The following is an 18343-nucleotide window of genomic DNA, read 5'->3' on the forward strand; positions in this document are numbered from 1 at the left end:
TGATAGTCCATGCTGCTGCAAACGTCGTCGAACTGTTCGTGCAGATGGTTGTTGTCTTGCAAACGTTTCCATCTGTTGACTCAGGGATCGTGGCGTGGCTACACGATCCGTTACAGCCATGCAGATAAGACGCCTGTCATCTCGACTGCTAGTGATACGAGGCCGTTGGGATCCAGCACGGCGTTCCGTATTACCCTCATGAACCCACCGATTCCATATGCTGCTAACAGTCATTGGATGTCGACCAACGCGAGCAGCATGGTCGCGATACGGTAAACCGCAATCGCGGTAGGCTACAATCCGACCTCCATCAAAGTCGGACACACGATGGTACGCATTTCTTTTCCTTACATGAGGCATCACAACAACGTTTCGCCAGGCAATGCCGGTCAACAGCTCTTTGTGTATGAGAGATTGAGAGATCTGTTGGAAACTTTCCTCGTGTCAGCATGTTGTAGGTGTCGCCACCGGCGCAAAGCTTGTGTCAATGCTCTGAAAAGCATCTTCTTCCTGTCGGTTAAAGTTCGCGTATGTAGCCCGTCATCTTCGTGGGTTAGCAATTTTAATCGTAAGTAGTGTAGTATACGGGATACTACCGCTATCAGTAAGTGTTCATATCGGTATTCCATGACTTTTTGCCACCGCAGTGTATGTTGTTAATATTTTCAGATTCCTGGGAATGGCGGTGAGAGTTCCGTGGCGTAACTCCATGATGTGGGCCAACGCGCGGCTGCTGTCCGTGGCCGGCGTGTGGTCGCCGCCGGGCTACCAGGGCTCCTACTGGCTCTACACCTGTTGGCTGTTCGCGTCTCAGTGCTTCATGATAGCCGGCCAGCTGGCAGGGCTCTGGTACTTCCGCGCCGACATGGACAAGATAACGCTCGACATCTGCCTCACCGTAACCGTCGTGATGGGCGTCATAAAGGGCGCGGTGATCGTGGCTCACAAGGAGCAGTTCTTCAGCATCGTCAACCACCTGGACGACGTCACGGCGGCTCAGCGGGAGGCGGGCGACCCGGAAGTCGCGTCTGTGCTCGACTCCACTGTGCAGCTGTCGCGGACCATTACGGTATACGTGCCGATGATGGGCAGCCTGTCTCCCGTGATGTGGGGGCTCACGCCGCTCCTCTTGGGGCTGCTGGGTGGAGGGTCGCACCAGCGCGAGCTGCCTGTCGTGTGCTGGTACGGTTCGTGGGACACCGTCACTCCGTACTACGAGGTTCTGTACGTCGTGCAGTTTGTTACCATACAGGGCGGCTACTTGGTCGTTATGGGCTCTGACCTCTTCTTCATATCACTTATGATACACGCTGCGGCCCAGCTACGGATTCTGAACATGAAACTCGAGAAGATTGTCAAGAATGAAGACGAGTGGAATGGCAAAGGCATTGAAGCATTAACATTTATATCTGGATACCGTATCAGTGGTTTGAAAGGCATTGAAAAATGTGAAGGGGAGTCCAAGCTTACTCACTATGTAACGGATCAAACTAGCAGCTACAGTGAACTTCGCGTATGGGTGGAGCAACACAAGGATGTCATCAAGTAAGTTGCTTGAAACTCTGTGTCCAGAAGTAACCACGCCTACACTACATCCTCTTTCTGTCAGTGAAGAAGACGCATCTTAGATTTCATTTACTGATAAGTCATCTTTAATATGGAAACTGTGCGCGTGGGCTTCGCATCCACAGACCCTTTCACTGATAAGTCACCTTTAATATGGAAACTGTGCGCGTGGGCTTCGCGTCCACAGACCCTTTCCAAATCACGTGTAAATGGCGTTACAACGGGCGAAAGTAAAGTCATTTCTCATACACACACCCGGCCTCGCTGGGTTGCCATGCGGTCTCAGCCGCCTTGCCACGGTTTGCGCGGCTACCCCCGTCTGAGGTTGGGGTCCTCCATTGGGCATGAGTGTGTGTGTTATCCGTAGCGTAAGTTAGTTTAAGATAGACTGAGTAGCGTGTAAGCATAGGGACCGATGACCTCAGTAGTTTGGTCAACATAGCAGACAACATAGCAGCAACGTTAACTTAGAATCTATCAAAGCATTAAATTCGTAATTCCCGAGCAACGGATTTATAATAATAATTACAATATTTTCGTTACTGACATTTGTTCCTGTTAGCCACCAATATGCTCCACAAACGCATTTCAAGTAATGAATCTCGGCTGCCGCTGTTCCTGCATCACATCGAGTGAAAGATAGGTTCTACTGTAACCAAAGTATTTATCAGACTTATATGTACATGAGGAGGACTTTCCTTACTGTGCGTAGAGTGGAAGGAAATCAAATAATCCCTCAACAAGTTGTATCTATGAGTTGGTCAGGCTGCACACTACGGTACCCGTATCTGAATTGGAACCCCCGACGGCACAAAGTTTTGTTTTGTCACGTACACGGTGTTTCATTTAGAAACAATATTTCAAATGAAGTTTGCATGTATGAAACATTAAAGAATGGTTCAAATGGCTCTGAGCACTGTGGGACTTAACTTCTGAGGTCATCAGTCCCCTAGAATTTAGAACTACTGAAAGCTAAGTAATCTAAGGACATCACACACATCCATGCCCGAGGCAGGATTCGAACCTGCGACCGTCGCGGTAGCTCGGTTCCAGACTGTAGCGCCTAGAACCGCTCGGCCAACCCGGCCGGCTGAAACATTGAAATATGTCTTTTTGGATAGTGTGGCAGTAAGAACAGTTATATGCCATACTAGTGCTTGATACGCCAATACCTTTATTAGTTTTAGACCTATATTTCTGTTTATGCTGCACACGACACAATATTGCAGTCACAAAAAGCCTCACTGTTGTGGGCACACTGCTAAAGGCTAAGCGTTATTGAAACCTATCAAAATGGTAAATGAGTGAATGTCTACGAATCTGTAGGGTCTGGGCTCGGTCTCAGTCGATCAAAAGAAGTTTTTTAATGTCATTTGTCGTTTCTGAGAGCGATTTCCTGATGTGAAAGGTGCTACGTCGCACCATGGTTCGAAATTCGTTGAACTGTAGTCTTCTCATATCAAGATGAGTAAGTGAAGCCATGGGTAAGAGGAATTCTAGAGGATATCACCGACAGCAGGATGTCACTAGGGCTATGTCATAGAACACTGCGGGATTCAAACCAATCTACGGATTGTGGACAAATGTACTTCTATTCACCCGAATCCACCCATCATCAAGAAATATTTTGAAAATTTGTGGTAACGTCTTATGGGACCAAACTGCTAGGACATCGGTCCCTAAGCTTACACACTACTTAATCTAACTTAAATTAACTTACGCTAAGGACAACATAAACACCCATGCCCAAGGGAGGGCGAACCGTGGCAAGGCGCCCTTAGACCACACGGCTACTCCCCGCTGCTACTATTATAATAATTCGTCGCTAATTTTAACAGAAAAGAACGACTGCCAGTTTCTGAGTGAATTAACGTACAGTTTTATATCTTGTTAGCAATAATTAGTATTTAGGTTAAGTTTACAATCAGCTGGCTTGAAGTGCTACGATGATCAGCAAGATACTTTTAGCGTGAAAATCACTTCGTTCAGTGAAAGGACCTCAGCTCAGAAGCGAAACCCATGGCCGGTCACTTGCTGTTTTATATTGGGGTGTGCAATATAAGATCACAGTTCTTGTCGGTAAAGTCAGTTTTACGAGAAAACGTGAAGGTGAATGCTAGTCAAATTTTTTGAGTAGCACTGTAGCTCTAGCTCTTTTTGTCAGGTGGAAACCTTCAGAAAGAATTCTTAAATAAACTTCCCGACCATTTTATGCACGAATTAATTGCAACTATGACAAATAAATATGTTATCGTTTCAGACTGGTGCAGCGCCTGGAGCAGCTACTCAACATGATCATCTTGTTTCAGTTCCTGGGAGGGACAATCATCATTTGCGTGACGTTGTACCAAAGTTCTGCTGTGAGTATCTGCTTGCGTTTTGCACTCGAAACATATCAAATAGATGTAACCTCCATTGAAAGATTCGCGTGGTTATATTTTCTTCAAGTTGTTGCTTACCTTACTTTGTTTGGTACTGTTGTCTCATGTGAATCAACTCACATCTTTCTGGACTGAATTTATCGTTAACTTTACTTACACGCTGTGATTTATTCCGAAATTGTATCTCCATTCTGAACTATTAGATGATAGTTTGAACTGTACATTTAAGTTTCCGTTGAGTGTGGGGCTACAGCATACTCCGGCACTTGCATGTCAGGCAAATTTCATAAGGCGCCACAAGTTCACGGGAAGTTATGACATCAATACTGCACCGATGTTCCTTCCTCGGCTCCTCTCTATTTATGGAGTTTGTTCACCACACGTACCTTTATTCTCTTATTTGCAGATATACAAGGGTAATCCCACAATTAAGGTCTGATATTTTTTATAAGTACATAGACCTGTCTATTTCTACGATGGTTTACATCAGTTTACAGCGTGAACATTTAGCTGTTTTTCGACATAATCATCATTTCTGTCGATGCATTTTTGTAGACGCTGTGGCAGTTTTTGTATGCCCTTGTCATACCAGCTCGCCGCCATGCTGTTGAGAAAGTTACGAACGTCTTCTTTCACCTCGTAGTCGGAGCTGAATCGCTTTCCGGCCAAATGTTCTTTTAACCAAGAGAACAGGTGATAGTCACTGGGAGCCAAGTCAGGACTAGAGGGTGGGTGGGTGATTATGTTCCACTGAAACTGTTGCAGGAGAGCAACGGTTTGCCGAGAGATGTGTGGGCGAGCGTTGTCATGCAGAATGCGTACGCCCTTGCTCACCATTCCTCTTCTCCGGTTCTGAATTGCCCGTTTGAGTTTTTTCAGAGTCTCACAGTACCTCTCAGCGTCATTGGTGGTCTCAGCGATTCAGCACCGACGACGAGGTGAAAGAAGAGGTTCATAACTTTCTGAAGAGCATGGCGGCGAGCTGGTATGACATGGGCACACAAAAACTGCCACAGCGTCTACAAAAATGCATCGACATAAATGGTGATTATGTCTAAAAATAGCTAAATGTTCAAGCTGTAAACTGATGTAAACCATTGTAGAAATAAACAGGCCTATGTACTTATAAAAAAATATACCTTACTTATATATATATATATATATACACACTACTGGAAATTGAAATAAGAACACCATGAAATCATTGTCCCAGGAAGGGGAAACTTTATTGACACATTCCTGGGGTCAGATACATCACATGATCACACTGACAGAACCACAGGCACATAGACACAGGCAACAGAGCATGCACAATGTCGGCACTAGTACAGTGTATATCCACCTTTCGCAGCAATGCAGGCTGCTATTCTCCCATGGAGACGATCGTAGAGATGCTGGATCTAGTCCTGTGCAACGGCTTGCCATGCCATTTCCACCTGGCGCCTCAGTTGGACCAGCGTTCGTGCTGGACGTGCAGACCGCGTGAGACGACGCTTCATCAAGTCCCAAAAAACATGCTCAATGGGGGACAGATCCGGGGATCTTGCTGGCCAGGGTAGTTGACTTACACCTTCTAGAGCACGTTGGGTGGCACGGGATACATGCGGACGTGCATTGTCCTGTTGGAACAGCAAGTTCCCTTGCCGGTCTAGGAATGGTAGAACGATGGGTTCGATGACGGTTTGGATGTACCGTGCACTATTCAGTGTTCCCTCGACGATCACCAGAGGTGTACGGCCAGTGTAGGAGATCGCTCCCCACACCATGATGCCGGGTGTTTGCCCTGTGTGCCTCGGTCGTATGCAGTCCTGATTGTGGCGCTCACCTGCACGGCGCCAAACACGCATACGACCATCATTGGCACCAACGCACAAGCGACTCTCATCGCTGAAGACGACACGTCTCCATTCGTCCCTCAATTCACGCCTGTCGCGACACCACTGGAGGCGGGCTGCACGATATTGGGGCGTGAGCGGAAGACGGCCTAACGGTGTGCGGGACCGTAGCCCAGCTTCATGGATACGGTTGCGAATGGTCCTCGCCGATACCCCAGGAGCAACAGAGTCCCTAATTTGCTGGGAAGTGGCGGTGCGGTCCCCTACGGCACTGCGTAGGATCCTACGGTCTTGGCGTGCATCCGTGCGTCGCTGCGGTCCGGTCCCAGGTCGACGGGCACGTGCACCTTCCGCCGACCACTGGCGACAACATCGATGTACTGTGGAGACCTTACGCCCCACGTGTTGAGCAATTCGGTGGTACGTCCACCCGGCCTCCCGCATGCCCACTATACGCCCTCGCTCAAAGTCCGTCAACTGCACATACAGTTCACGTCCACGCTGTCGCGGCATGCTACCAGTGTTAAAGACTGCGATAGAGCTCCGGATGCCACGGCTAACTGGCTGACACTGACGGCGGCGGGGCACAAATGCTGCGCAGCTAGCGCCATTCGACGGCCAACACCGCGGTTCCTGGTGTGTCCGCTGTGCCGTGCGGGTGATCATTGCTTGTACAGCCTTCTCGCAGTGTCAGGAGCAAGTATGGTGGGTCTGACACACCGGTGTCAATGTGTTCTTTTTTCCATTTCCAGGAGTATATATATATATATATATATATATATATATATATATATATATATATATATATATATATATATATATGCATGTCATTGTATGCCAGAAAGATAGGAAATGTGATCTCATAACACTGAGGTGCCTGAAAACCTGATGTGCCGTATTTGACGTTTAAATCGACTACTCATTTGCTACTTCGCAGACGCCACTTAATATACATACCCAAATACATCATTGTACGGCGCATATTCAAGAGATATGGCGTCATAAACACTGAGATGCGTGAAAATTGGAGCGTCATTCATGAAGTTTTAACACTTTTAATCTTTACCACTTAAGACACGGAAACAGTCGAGCAAATGAAGGAAATGCCCGACACGCGGCAGCGCTCTTGACGGTTTCAGCTGCGAAGCGCAAAGGGTTGTAGCCGAAGATAGTATCTGTCTATAAAGCTACGAAGAAGTGTTGCCATAGAGGCGTTTACAAAATCGCGTTGTAAACACGTCAAGCAAATGGCCCCAGTGTACAGAAACTGCCCGGAGTCATGTCTCTCAATTTCGATACTGTACTTACCATTTGTACATTGTGCATACTTGTTAGTACGATTTTTTCACAATTTCAAAGATATTTTCACGAATAAGAAGAAATGAAACCTTTTTGATACTTCGCTACAAACGTTGTAATTTTTTTGTTTTAGTTTCTGACAGATAAACGGCAAAATAAATATCTCTGCAATGACGTGTTCTTCATCTAGAAGATCTATAACAAACATCGATAAATCTATCTTACTCACAAACACAGTAGTACTCTGCACTGTGTCTTCTAGCCATCTGCCGACTTCATGACTCGTCTGTTACGCTTGTCTCGTATTTATGCGACAGATGAAGTACTAGTTACCTGTGTCATATGCAGGGTCAACATTAACAAAACCGACGAGCTGCAGGGACGGATTACTGACTGGAAATTGAAGAAAAGATGTCCTGTGACATGCATCGTTGTCGCGATAGACGGCGCTGATGATTGGAAGTTCCTCTGACCATGTGCCATGTGTTCCTTGTGTGTTGCAGACTGTGTGATTGACGCCGCGTTCTAAAACAGCAGAACAGTACTGTATTCATGTCGAGAATAAGCCGAAATGCTGTTTGTGTATGGCAAAGAAGACGGAAATGGTCTAGAGGCATCACGGATGTAGCAAAAAAAAAAAAAAAAAAAAAAAAAAAAAAGGGTGGGGGGCTCTGAGCACTATGGGACTCAACTGCTGTGGTCATTAGTCCCCTAGAACTTAGAACTACCAAAACCTAACGAACCTAAGGACATCACACACATCCATGCCCGAGGCAGGATTCGAACCTGCGACCGTAACAGTCGCACGGTTCCGGACTGCGCGCCTAGAACCGCGAAACCACCGCGGCAGGCGGATTTAGCAAAGCAAGTACACTCGCGGACAGCAACCACACCACACAACGTTAAAGTAGTTTTCGGGCGTCTGTCTGATCATGGTACCCTTCAGACACGGAGGCGGTGTGCTCCGCGTGCATCATACTTGGAGGACCGAATTCTACAGTATATTGAGACGAACACTAGTACAAACTCCAGGCAAGTGGCCCGCCAACATCGTGTAAGCCAACGTACGATTATGTATATCCTGCATGACAACAGCTACTATCCCTGTCATCTGGAACGAGTGCAAGAATTACCTTCAGCGGATTCCCTTCTAGGGGAAGAATTTTGTTGATGGTTTTGCGTCAGACCATCAGAATTATGGGATATCCGTCACTATCCCCTTTTATGGACGAAGCAATCATTACCAGAACTGACATCATCAGTCTGCGTAATCGTCATCTGTGAGCTGCAGAGAATCCTCTTGGAATGGTTCAGCATCAGTATGTGGGCAGGGCTTCTTGTCGACCACGTTCTTGGATCGGTTACTATTCCACGATCCGTGGACGGAGGAACGTACCTGGACTTCCTGCGGAACAGTATGCATGGGATGCCTGAGAATGTGCCTTTGGCGTTATGACAGGTTACGTGGTTTCTGCATGATGCAGCACCACCCACCTTCCACAACACAGTTCACCGGTAATCTCAACATCTTCCCCGGACTCTGGATACGACACGGAGGCCCTATACCATGGCCTACTAGATCACCGGACTTAAACCCCTGGATTTTTACCTCTGGGAGCATCCGAAAAGTGTTAGGTATGCTGAACCAGTTCCTTATGTGCACATCCTTCAACAATGTATACACGACGCTTGCGACGTTATTCGGGGAAATGCCGGAACATGTGAAACAGTGCAGCAGTCCATAATGCAACGTTTAAGCCCGGGCATTGCATCCTATTGAAGCAACTTTCAACGTCTGTCGGTGCGATGCACCTATGTACAGTGTTCCGCGACAATTTGTTGTCCTTTGCCTGACTAGGACTGAAGATATTTTTAAAAAATATCGGGAATATCACATAATCGATATTTAAAAATGTTTCATTACCGATCTCGATACACTGAAGAAATCGATTTAAAAATATCGATACACCGGGCTATAAAAATATAAGCTGCACATCGTAAATATACGGCGGTTTTAGAGCCGTATTTTTAAGTATTGATTTCTTATCAGATATTCTGTACATCAACGAGGTAGCAGCCTGCTTGTCCCTCTTAGAGCAACAACTTAAAGGAAAACGATGCACCTCCACACTTGGCGTCAGCCACTTTGCTAACAATGGTAACTGCATGTAAGTGGCGCAATAAAAGGTGTCCGACGGGTCCCTTCGGTTTCTTCACGTATCGGGCTGCGACAAATGGATGATTGGCAGGCAAACTATGACCCGAGTGCTTGAGTTCATCTTACTAGACGATAATAGGTCTGACTATGGCGGGCGTTGAATGTGGGTAGGGGTGGTTATACAGAACAGAAAATATAGATAGTAAAACTTGCGGAAATCCATGCCTCAAAATTTAGAGCGCATGCGCGAATCCGCCATATTGAAAACGTGTAAATAGCAGTGTTTGATGTCAAATACAAACGGGTACGGAATGCTGCTTTTATTAACTGTGCATTTTAACTGATGGGCGTACCTACAAGTAAACAATTGTTTGATGTACTGTAAAAATTAGAAACAGATAATGAGTAGTATTAAGAGAAAAGACCACACAGGAAACTAATGAGTGATTCCCAGGGAAGCAGCTGACAGCAGTATAGGAAAAAAATAAGTTTTCCGATTTTATTACTGTAAATCGTAAATCGTAAAAAATACTGTATGTAAATGAAGTTCCATCCACTCCTGTGGTTAGTTTTTCGGTAGAGGTTCTCCATTCCCTGTAAAAGATTGAAAATGACTTTTTACCCATTTCCGTGTCTTAGTTTCTTATCACAGCTTGATGATGAAGTGTCTGTTTTCTCCGTTATGGCTCATTGTTTACTGTGATATTTAATTTCGAAGGATTTTGAAGGATTTGCCGCGAAAAATGTTGTCGCAAGCTACTATCGTTTGCTTCATTTGAAGTGCACGTTGCTATAAACTCATTGTAGCTGAAACATCGTCATTGTTTTTAAAGTTGGAAGGAAGACCGTGTCAGTCAATATAGAGAAAAACTAGTTAAAGTATTTTTATCTGAGTGTGCGCGACGACAGGTAGCCTGAAGCTCACAGGGCGACTCGACTGCACTTACGATACCCGTCGTCGCCGATTTCGTCCAGGTTTATGGTGTATGCGGAGGTTGGTCAGGAATTAAAGAGACAGAAGTGGCCAGACGTTTAAAGGAAAATTGCATGTCTTGGCGCGACTCGGGAGAGGGATGAGACATTTAGGTATTATGACTTCCAGGCAGTGAGCGACATAGTGGGAAGAGAGTGGAACAGTGATCTAAAAGTCAACGGTTTGAGTCCGCCTTTGAAAACTATTTTATCTTTTAAATTTTTACGTTACTTACACTGCAAAATAACCAGAAGTAATGTTCAGTGTATTATATTTATTAACACATTCATTAAAAAGGCATGAAAAGGAATGGCAAGCAAAATTTTGGATTGACTATAGTTTTTCAAGAAGGGACTGTAAGCTGTAAACGACAACTTCATGTATTAGAAGCTTTCATTCATCTACATCTACATCTACATCCATACTCCGCAAGCCACCTGACGGTGTGTGGCGGAGGGTACCCTGAGTACCTCTATCGGTTCTCTCTTCTATTCCAGTCTCGTATTGTACGTGGAAAGAAGGATTGTCGGTATGCTTCTGTGTGGGCTCTAATCTCTCTGATTTTATACTCATGGTCTCTTCGCGAGATATACGTAGGAGGGAGCAATATACTGCTTGACTCTTCGGTGAAGGTATGTTCTCGAAACTTTAACAAAAGCCCGTACCGAGCTACTGAGCGTCTCTCCTGCAGAGTCTTCCACTGGAGTTTATCTATCATCTCCGTAACGCTTTCGCAATTACTAAATGATCCTGTAACGAAGCGCGCTGCTCTCCGTTGGATCTTCTCTATCTCCTCTATCAACCCTACCTGGTGCGGATCCCACGCTGCTGAGCAGTATTCAAGCATTGGGCGAACAAGCGTACTGTAACCTACTTCCTTTGTTGTCGGATTGCATTTCCTTAAGATTCTTCCAATGAATCTCAGTCTGGCATCTGCTTTACCGACGATCAACTTTATATGATCATTCCATTTTAAATCACTCCTAATGAGTACTCCCAGATAATTTATGGAATTAATTACTTCCAGTTGCTGACCTGCTATTTTGTAGCTAAATGATAAGGGACCTATCTTTCTATGTATTCGCATCACATTACACTTGTCTACATTGAGATTCAATTGCCATTCCCTGCACCATGCGTCAATTCGCTGTACACTTGATGGTTAACACTTGCTGGCCCTATATTTATCGAAAACAGAGTAGTACGCAGTTGGTATTAGTACATGCACGTCAAACTAGTGATCGAATATTTATTGTAGTACTTATTGTCGGAAGATAGTGATGATGGAGACATTTCACATCAACAGTTACACAGAGGAAAAGCTGAACACATATTCAGGACAAAGATGGACAAAATTTTCTTTACTATATTATTACGTAGTATGTTACGATGAACTAATGTGTCTGGACCTATTATAAAATATTAGTGTGGATTAAATTTTAATCAGGTCACCGGCTTCATTTAAAGTAATGCCTATGCATTACTTTCCGGTAGAAAATATGAATGAAAATTCCACCACTAATACATACGTTGAAACTCTTGCAGAGTGGTCAATAACAGCTGCTTCTGTTGTAAGTGAAGCTGATTTATTACTCCACAGTCCCAGAAAGGGAAAATTGAGGAGTAAAACAAAAGTGCTGCAAGGAAAAGAACGCATATTTACAAAACAAAGTAACCGCATTGTCTTCTGAAGGTAAAAGCAGTGGCAGTTCACAGATTGTAAATATGAACAGTAATTAATTTAAAAGCCCATATTAAAAGTTTTTAACTAAAGATTTATCACACCTTGTGTCGCTAACGCTTTCTCTCGTAAAATTTTTTATTTAGACAATTAGATCTGTTTCGTAAGAAAATCCATTTCTAGCCGTAGTAATAAGCAGCTGTCGTTTCAGTTTCAATATGGCGTCTAGCGCAAAGTTTGGCTTCATGCAAATTAAAGGAGCCACCCTCAGGTTTCTTTTCTGTACACTCTGTGTTCTGTGCCTGAGATGTGTGAGCCTACAGGATAACATAACCTCTCTTCTAGACTGGCTTTGGCCACAGTTATTCTAGCTTGCGGCGGAGCTGTTTATAACTTCTCACCCCAAACTGTTTATTGAACCAACTTCTAGACCCTTTTTGTTGTCTGCGCCTTCTCTCTGCATCGGTAGGCACTCACTCAGCCGATGTAAAGCAGCGTTGAAGAAACACCGACTAAACACCTGCCATGCAATTTCGTAAGTTTGCGATTCCAGTAAAATTTGGTTGAACATGTTTTAAACTTAATATAATTAGGCTTTATTGCCTCCAGAACAAGTTTTAAATGGCTATGAAGTCCGTATTTACTCTCCAACTAATACTGATGCACCAACTTGTTTTGCCACAAGTTCTCCACACGATAGCAGCCAGATGTTCATAAGTCCGACACGAATGGTTTTAACCTTCTGTACAGTCACCGACCCGCAGCTATTCGCAAGTTACTGTATCAAAGTCTTTCAGTGGGCTTCATAGAATGAAATGCTCGCCATACTGCCTCATGATGTTCACGAAACACGCCACACGGCGTTTGTACTACGACAAGAAAGTTCAAATGCAAATAACTGCCCGCATCTTGTGGTCGTGCGGTAGCGTTCTCGCTTCCCACGCCCGGGTTCCCGGGTTCGATTCCCAGCGGGGTCAAGGATTTTCTCTGCCTCGTGATGGCTGGGTGTTGTGTGATGTCCTTAGGTTAGTTAGGTTTAAGTAGTTCTAAGTTCTAGGGGACTGATGACCATAGATGTTAAGTCCCATGGTGCTCAGAGCCATTTGAACCAGTTTGCAAATAACTTCATAACAAGCCTACGTAAAAGTCCAGCCTTTCACGGTAATGTCCAAAGGTAAAGTCGCTAGTCGCTTATAATTCCGAAAACAGAACAGATAGAACATAAGATTTCTTTCATCTTAACAAAAGTTCGACTGCAGCTTTTCCACATTGATGTGTACAATAACGTGATTCACGAGCGACTCCGAAAGATATAGACACTGTAGCACAAAACCCTACACAAAGCGTGGGAAATGCTTAATCCTATTGGCTGGTGATTTAAGCAGCCAACCGGAACAGCTCCAGCCGTTAGTTACTCTCGGTAGTCACCACGTCAAGTACCAGAAAGACAGAAAGCAATTTATAGAAGCACGTCTGAATTTACGGAAGCAAATGTAATTCGATTACAACAAAATATGAATTATCCCGAGGAATGAATTACTAACTGATTTAACTACAGAAGTGTCTTCTGCGTGCTTTTATACAAAAACATTCGCACCAGGACATACATCACATTACTAATGATTGCACAAGAACTCTCCCACCCACACATTTTACGTAGTTCTTAATAAATTAAAACCTCCGCACTATACGTATCTCCTCCATATACTCCCTCAGTCTCTCCACAACACTCGCGCACCAAAACATAGTTAAATAAAAGTCTTTCAACTCAGTTACTTTTGCACATCAGTGATCTGTTGTAACGAAGGTAAAGAGAAGTTCAGAATAACAATTTATGAACTTTTTGTTCATAGTTTCAACTGATATTATTGAGTAATTTACAAAAAAAATGGCTCGGAGCACTATGCGACTTAACATCTGTGGTCATCAGTCGCCTAGAACTTAGAACTAATTAAACCTAACTAACCTAAGGACATCACACACATCCATGCCCGAGGCAGGATTCGAACCTGCGACCGTAGCAGTCGCGCGGTTCCGGACTGAGCGCCTAGAACCGCGAGACCACCGCGGCCGGCGAGTAATTTACAGTCCCTTGCTCAGTTTCTTAGTAACAGAAAAGTTATTATGGTTTTTACGTAAATCTCTGTGTCTTGGAAAGTATTGAAGATAGCCGTCGAAGTAGCCGTGCGGTTCTAGGCGCTACATCTGGAGCCGAGCGACCGCTACTGTCGCAGGTTCGAAACCTGCTTCGGACATGGATGCGTGTGATGTCCTTGGGTTAGTTAGGTTTAATTAGTTCTAAGTTCTAGGCGACTGATGACCTCAGAAGTTAAGTCGCATAGTGCTCAGAGCCATATATATATATATAGTGAATTGCCATTTTTGCAGTACAGATATATTATCAATGCATGTCTACATATGGAATATGGAAAGGATCGAACAAATTTTAATACTATATCTTTCGATTCACTGGGAGTGTACATGTCGAATTCGTAAGCACGGTAGTCAGATCACGGTACCCGCGGCCTTCTTCACCTTAACGTGTAATAGCTTGGAATAGTTTCCTACGTTAGAAGCTGACGGTCATTTCTCTTAAAGACAAACTCTAATGCGACACCGAGCAGTAGTTCAAGTGCCTTATACCAGACGTAGCAATGAATACTCTCCCAAGATTACTCCAATGCAAACATTACCTCTAGCAAAGTCTCCCCATTAATGTCAACGAAATTTTCCAATGGGCGCGTTCATACACTCATCAGCCAGCTCGGTTTATTCACTTTTTGAACATAAATATATAATAAAAACTTTTTGTTTTGTACGATAACGTCTTCTCTTCCCGCACTAAATGACAAACATTCATCAAGAAAAGTCCTCAGTCAAAAACTCCATCATAATGTGATGTTATGTTTAGTTTCTCGTTAGACCTAACTTCCTGTACTTAGGTATGTCACCAATTTGTCAGGCATTATCGCCTAGTAACACCTGTGTGTTGCGCTGCTGCAACTACCGAACACACGGGCTCGGAGCGCCACTGTCCCATGCGGTCACCTACTGGTGCTTCGAGAGCCTTCACATTCTAAATACAGCACACAATTTTTTAATGTGAGAGGCGTAGAACTCCCTGGTTCAGCATCGTTTTGATCAAATATTTGAGCAGACTGTCTCTCTAATTAATTTTTTCCAAAATTCAGAGCATGTAAACCCATTAAAAGTTTACATTTTTCAATTTTACTCAGCTGCAGAGCTAAGACGCAAATTTTTTATCACCAAATTGTTTCAAAATGTGCCTGTGGAGTTGAACATTTTCTGAATTTACATGTAATTTTATAGTACATTATCAACAGAACTAGCAAAAATTACTTTAATTTGCAGTTATCAGCTTCGAAGTTTCCAAGATTTCGTGCAATAAAATTCATTTGTTGTTGACTTGAGACTATTCAGTATTACCTTCGACTGCTACAATATGTGGTATTAAATGTAACCGTCGGAGGGTGAGAGGAATGGAGCAATGACAGACAAAATTAATATACTGTCTGAGCAAGTTGTATTCAGGAAATGTACAATTAAGCGTATGTAGTCAGAGCGACTGATATAAGAATTTAATGGATTTCACTACATATAATGGTTGATGTTCCGAAACAGTTGGTTGTTTTATATATCAGATTCACATCAGTCTCATCCAACAGTAAATACCAGTAAATCGGAAAGACATCAGAGAAGAGAATTATATTCCAAGGAAGAAAAAAAGTTTAAGGTCTGCACACGAATTTTCAGTTTTCTCAGGGGTGCCAAAGGATTTGGAAGATCATTTGAACTCGATGCATAGTCGCTTGAAAGTTGTTTGTAAGATGAATATCTACAAATCTAAATCATGAGTAATGGCTGCAGTGAAATTAAATTGGAAGATGGAGAGGGAATGAGGTTAGGAAATGACTCTGTGCTACAAGTGTTTTGCTAAATGGGCAGCAAAACAACTCACGATGACAGATTCAGAGATGACGTAGAATGCACACTGGCGATAGGAAGAAAAGACCGACTGAAATCATGGGGAAATATTGCAACATCCAAGGTAAATTAAAGTGGTAGTTAGTCCATTCTGAGAGTATTTGTTTGCAGTGTAGTGTCAGTACAGAAGTGACACGTGGATTATAAACCATGCGTTCTATAGAAGAACAGAACCTTTTGAAATGTGGAGCTCCAGAAGAATGTAGTAGTTCGTATTGGTAAAGTGCATATCGAATAAAGAGGCACATGATAGAATCAGCGAGAACGGAAATGTATGGCACAATTCGATTAAAATAAAGGGTCGATTGATGGGAAACATTATGAGGCGTCAAAGAATTGTCAGTTTGGTAATGGACGAAAGGATACGGAATAAAACTGTAGAGGAGACAACGGTTTGACCACAGTAGGCAGGTTGAAAAGAAGTTGGTCAGAAATTGTTAGGATTATGGATGGAAGAACAGGCCTTCACAGGGAAAACTAGAGTGGAATGCTACAAATAAACGAGCCCTATGACTGCAGACGGCGACAACAAAAGTTAGTTTAGCTTCGTCGCTAGAATTACGCAAAAGAGGAAAGATACTCCCTATACTCTGCTCATAATTTACTCCGAAGTTACTAGTTATTCCCACAGCAATTCGTGTACCGTAGTCGAAGGAGGAATCTTGCCTATAATGTTCTGCTGCATTCAGGTAAGTTCATTACATTCATGCGAAACACCCTCAACCAGGTGAAATTGTTTAATAGGGCGTACACACGAATACGAAATTAGTAATCTCAGCATCTATATTGTTTTGTTAAATATATCAAAATAAGGGTATGTTAACAAATTTGTTAGAGCATCAGTATTTCATTAAGTTTCCGATAGTAAATCGCACGATTACAGGCAATGATTTTTTCTTGTTTTCAGAAAACGGGCGAAGTAACAACGATGTGCAAGTTGCAGCTTTATCTGAGTACGATGTTATCCGAAATTTTCATGTACTGCTGGTATGCGGATGGGATAGTACAGCAGGTAAGTGACATCATAAGAAGGCCGGAGCTGTATTATCATACGTTATAAAAACCGTCACTGTCGGGACGTGAAACATAACTGTCTGATGTAATTCTTAGAATGCTACTTCCACTGTCAAACACTGAAAACTCTATCTTTTGAGCTCTAATGCCTATGTTACAGTTTGTAGCTTCCCTTACGTTACACTTATTAAAGAACGGTACGTAAAAGCAGTAGTGGATTCCGTTGAAATCAGTCAAATTGGGTGCCTTTTGAAACTTTTGTAGTCTCCCCCAAAATTCAACCACTTCAACGGCATTACAATTCTGTGCAAGACGCTTTCATGATAGCATAAGCGCGTAATGTGTTCGTATCAAAGACGTAAGGACATATGGCCCAAACAGATACATGCGGTATCTTGGTACATGCAAAGGATGCCAACAGTCTTAGCGTTTCGTGTCGTATTTTTCGCGATTGTACTAAGCATGGGAGGGAAGAGTGGTACAATTCTGGTATCGTATTTATATAACATAATGAGGCCTCAGAAGGAAGTTGTCCAGTAGGGAAGTGGAAGGTGATCAAAGGATGAACAACTTTCGCCCTTACTTTATCGAGTACAATGCGTATGAATGTTGTCTTATACTCACAGGATAGTTTTCTTCTTTCCCTGTAGGTTTTGTCTTTCTGAATCACTGTGTGCAGTCATTGGCAAAATACTTGACGGAAATAGTTTGTTCGTGGTGGTAGATGGGGACCTGCCTCTGTGCCAACATAACCTATAGCAAGTTATATAATTAGTTATGGTTGAACCGACGGTCGTGTAATAGGCAAAGTTCATAATTTTGACCATATGTCACGATAGTGAAATAGGACTGCAAAAGTGAAAGATATTTTGGTCGTACTGAAACTAGTCGCTTGCCATCTCATTTCCACACTTTATTCGTTGTTCAGAATCGTGACGTATTGAGATCGTCTGCCATCTCGGCAAACACAACACTTTAATAACGTAGCATTACAATAACAATCAACGAAAAGACGTAAAAAGACAAGTATACAGTTTCATTCTGGTAGGTGGGTGGCTTTCCGGGAGAGGATGCTCAAATTTTTGAGAACACATGGAAATACACACACACACACACACACACACACAGAGAGAGAGAGAGAGAGAGAGAGAGAGAGAGAGAGAGAGAGAGAGAGAGAGGGAGGTTTGGAAAACCCATAAAAATTACAAAAATATATGTATGTAAGTATACATCTACATCTACATGACTACTCTGCAATTCACATTTAAGTGCTTGGCAGAGTGTTCATCGAACCACAATCATACTATCTCTCTACTATTCCACTCCCGAACAGCGAGCGGGAAAAACGAACACCTAAACCTTTCTGTTCGAGCTCTGATTTCTCTTATTTTATTTTGATGATCATTCCTACCTATGTAGGTTGGGCTCAAC

The 18343-nt window shown here is 43.4% G+C and overlaps 1 protein-coding gene across 1 annotated transcript in view; it reads left to right on the forward strand.

Annotated features, from left to right (window-relative positions):
• The first annotated feature begins 679 nt into the window (after nt 1-679).
• LOC126282279 (odorant receptor Or2-like) overlaps nt 680-18343 on the forward strand; it is a 44152-nt gene continuing 26488 nt past the window's right edge. Inside the window, exons 1-3 of the mRNA XM_049981931.1 lie at nt 680-1545; nt 3827-3926; nt 16806-16910. Coding sequence (XP_049837888.1) covers nt 680-1545; nt 3827-3926; nt 16806-16910 — 1071 coding nt within the window. The remainder of the gene's footprint in view (nt 1546-3826; nt 3927-16805; nt 16911-18343) is intronic.

The sequence above is a fragment of the Schistocerca gregaria genome, chromosome 7, assembly GCF_023897955.1.
Source record: "Schistocerca gregaria isolate iqSchGreg1 chromosome 7, iqSchGreg1.2, whole genome shotgun sequence".
In the NCBI taxonomy this organism is placed as follows: Eukaryota; Metazoa; Arthropoda; class Insecta; order Orthoptera; family Acrididae; genus Schistocerca; species Schistocerca gregaria.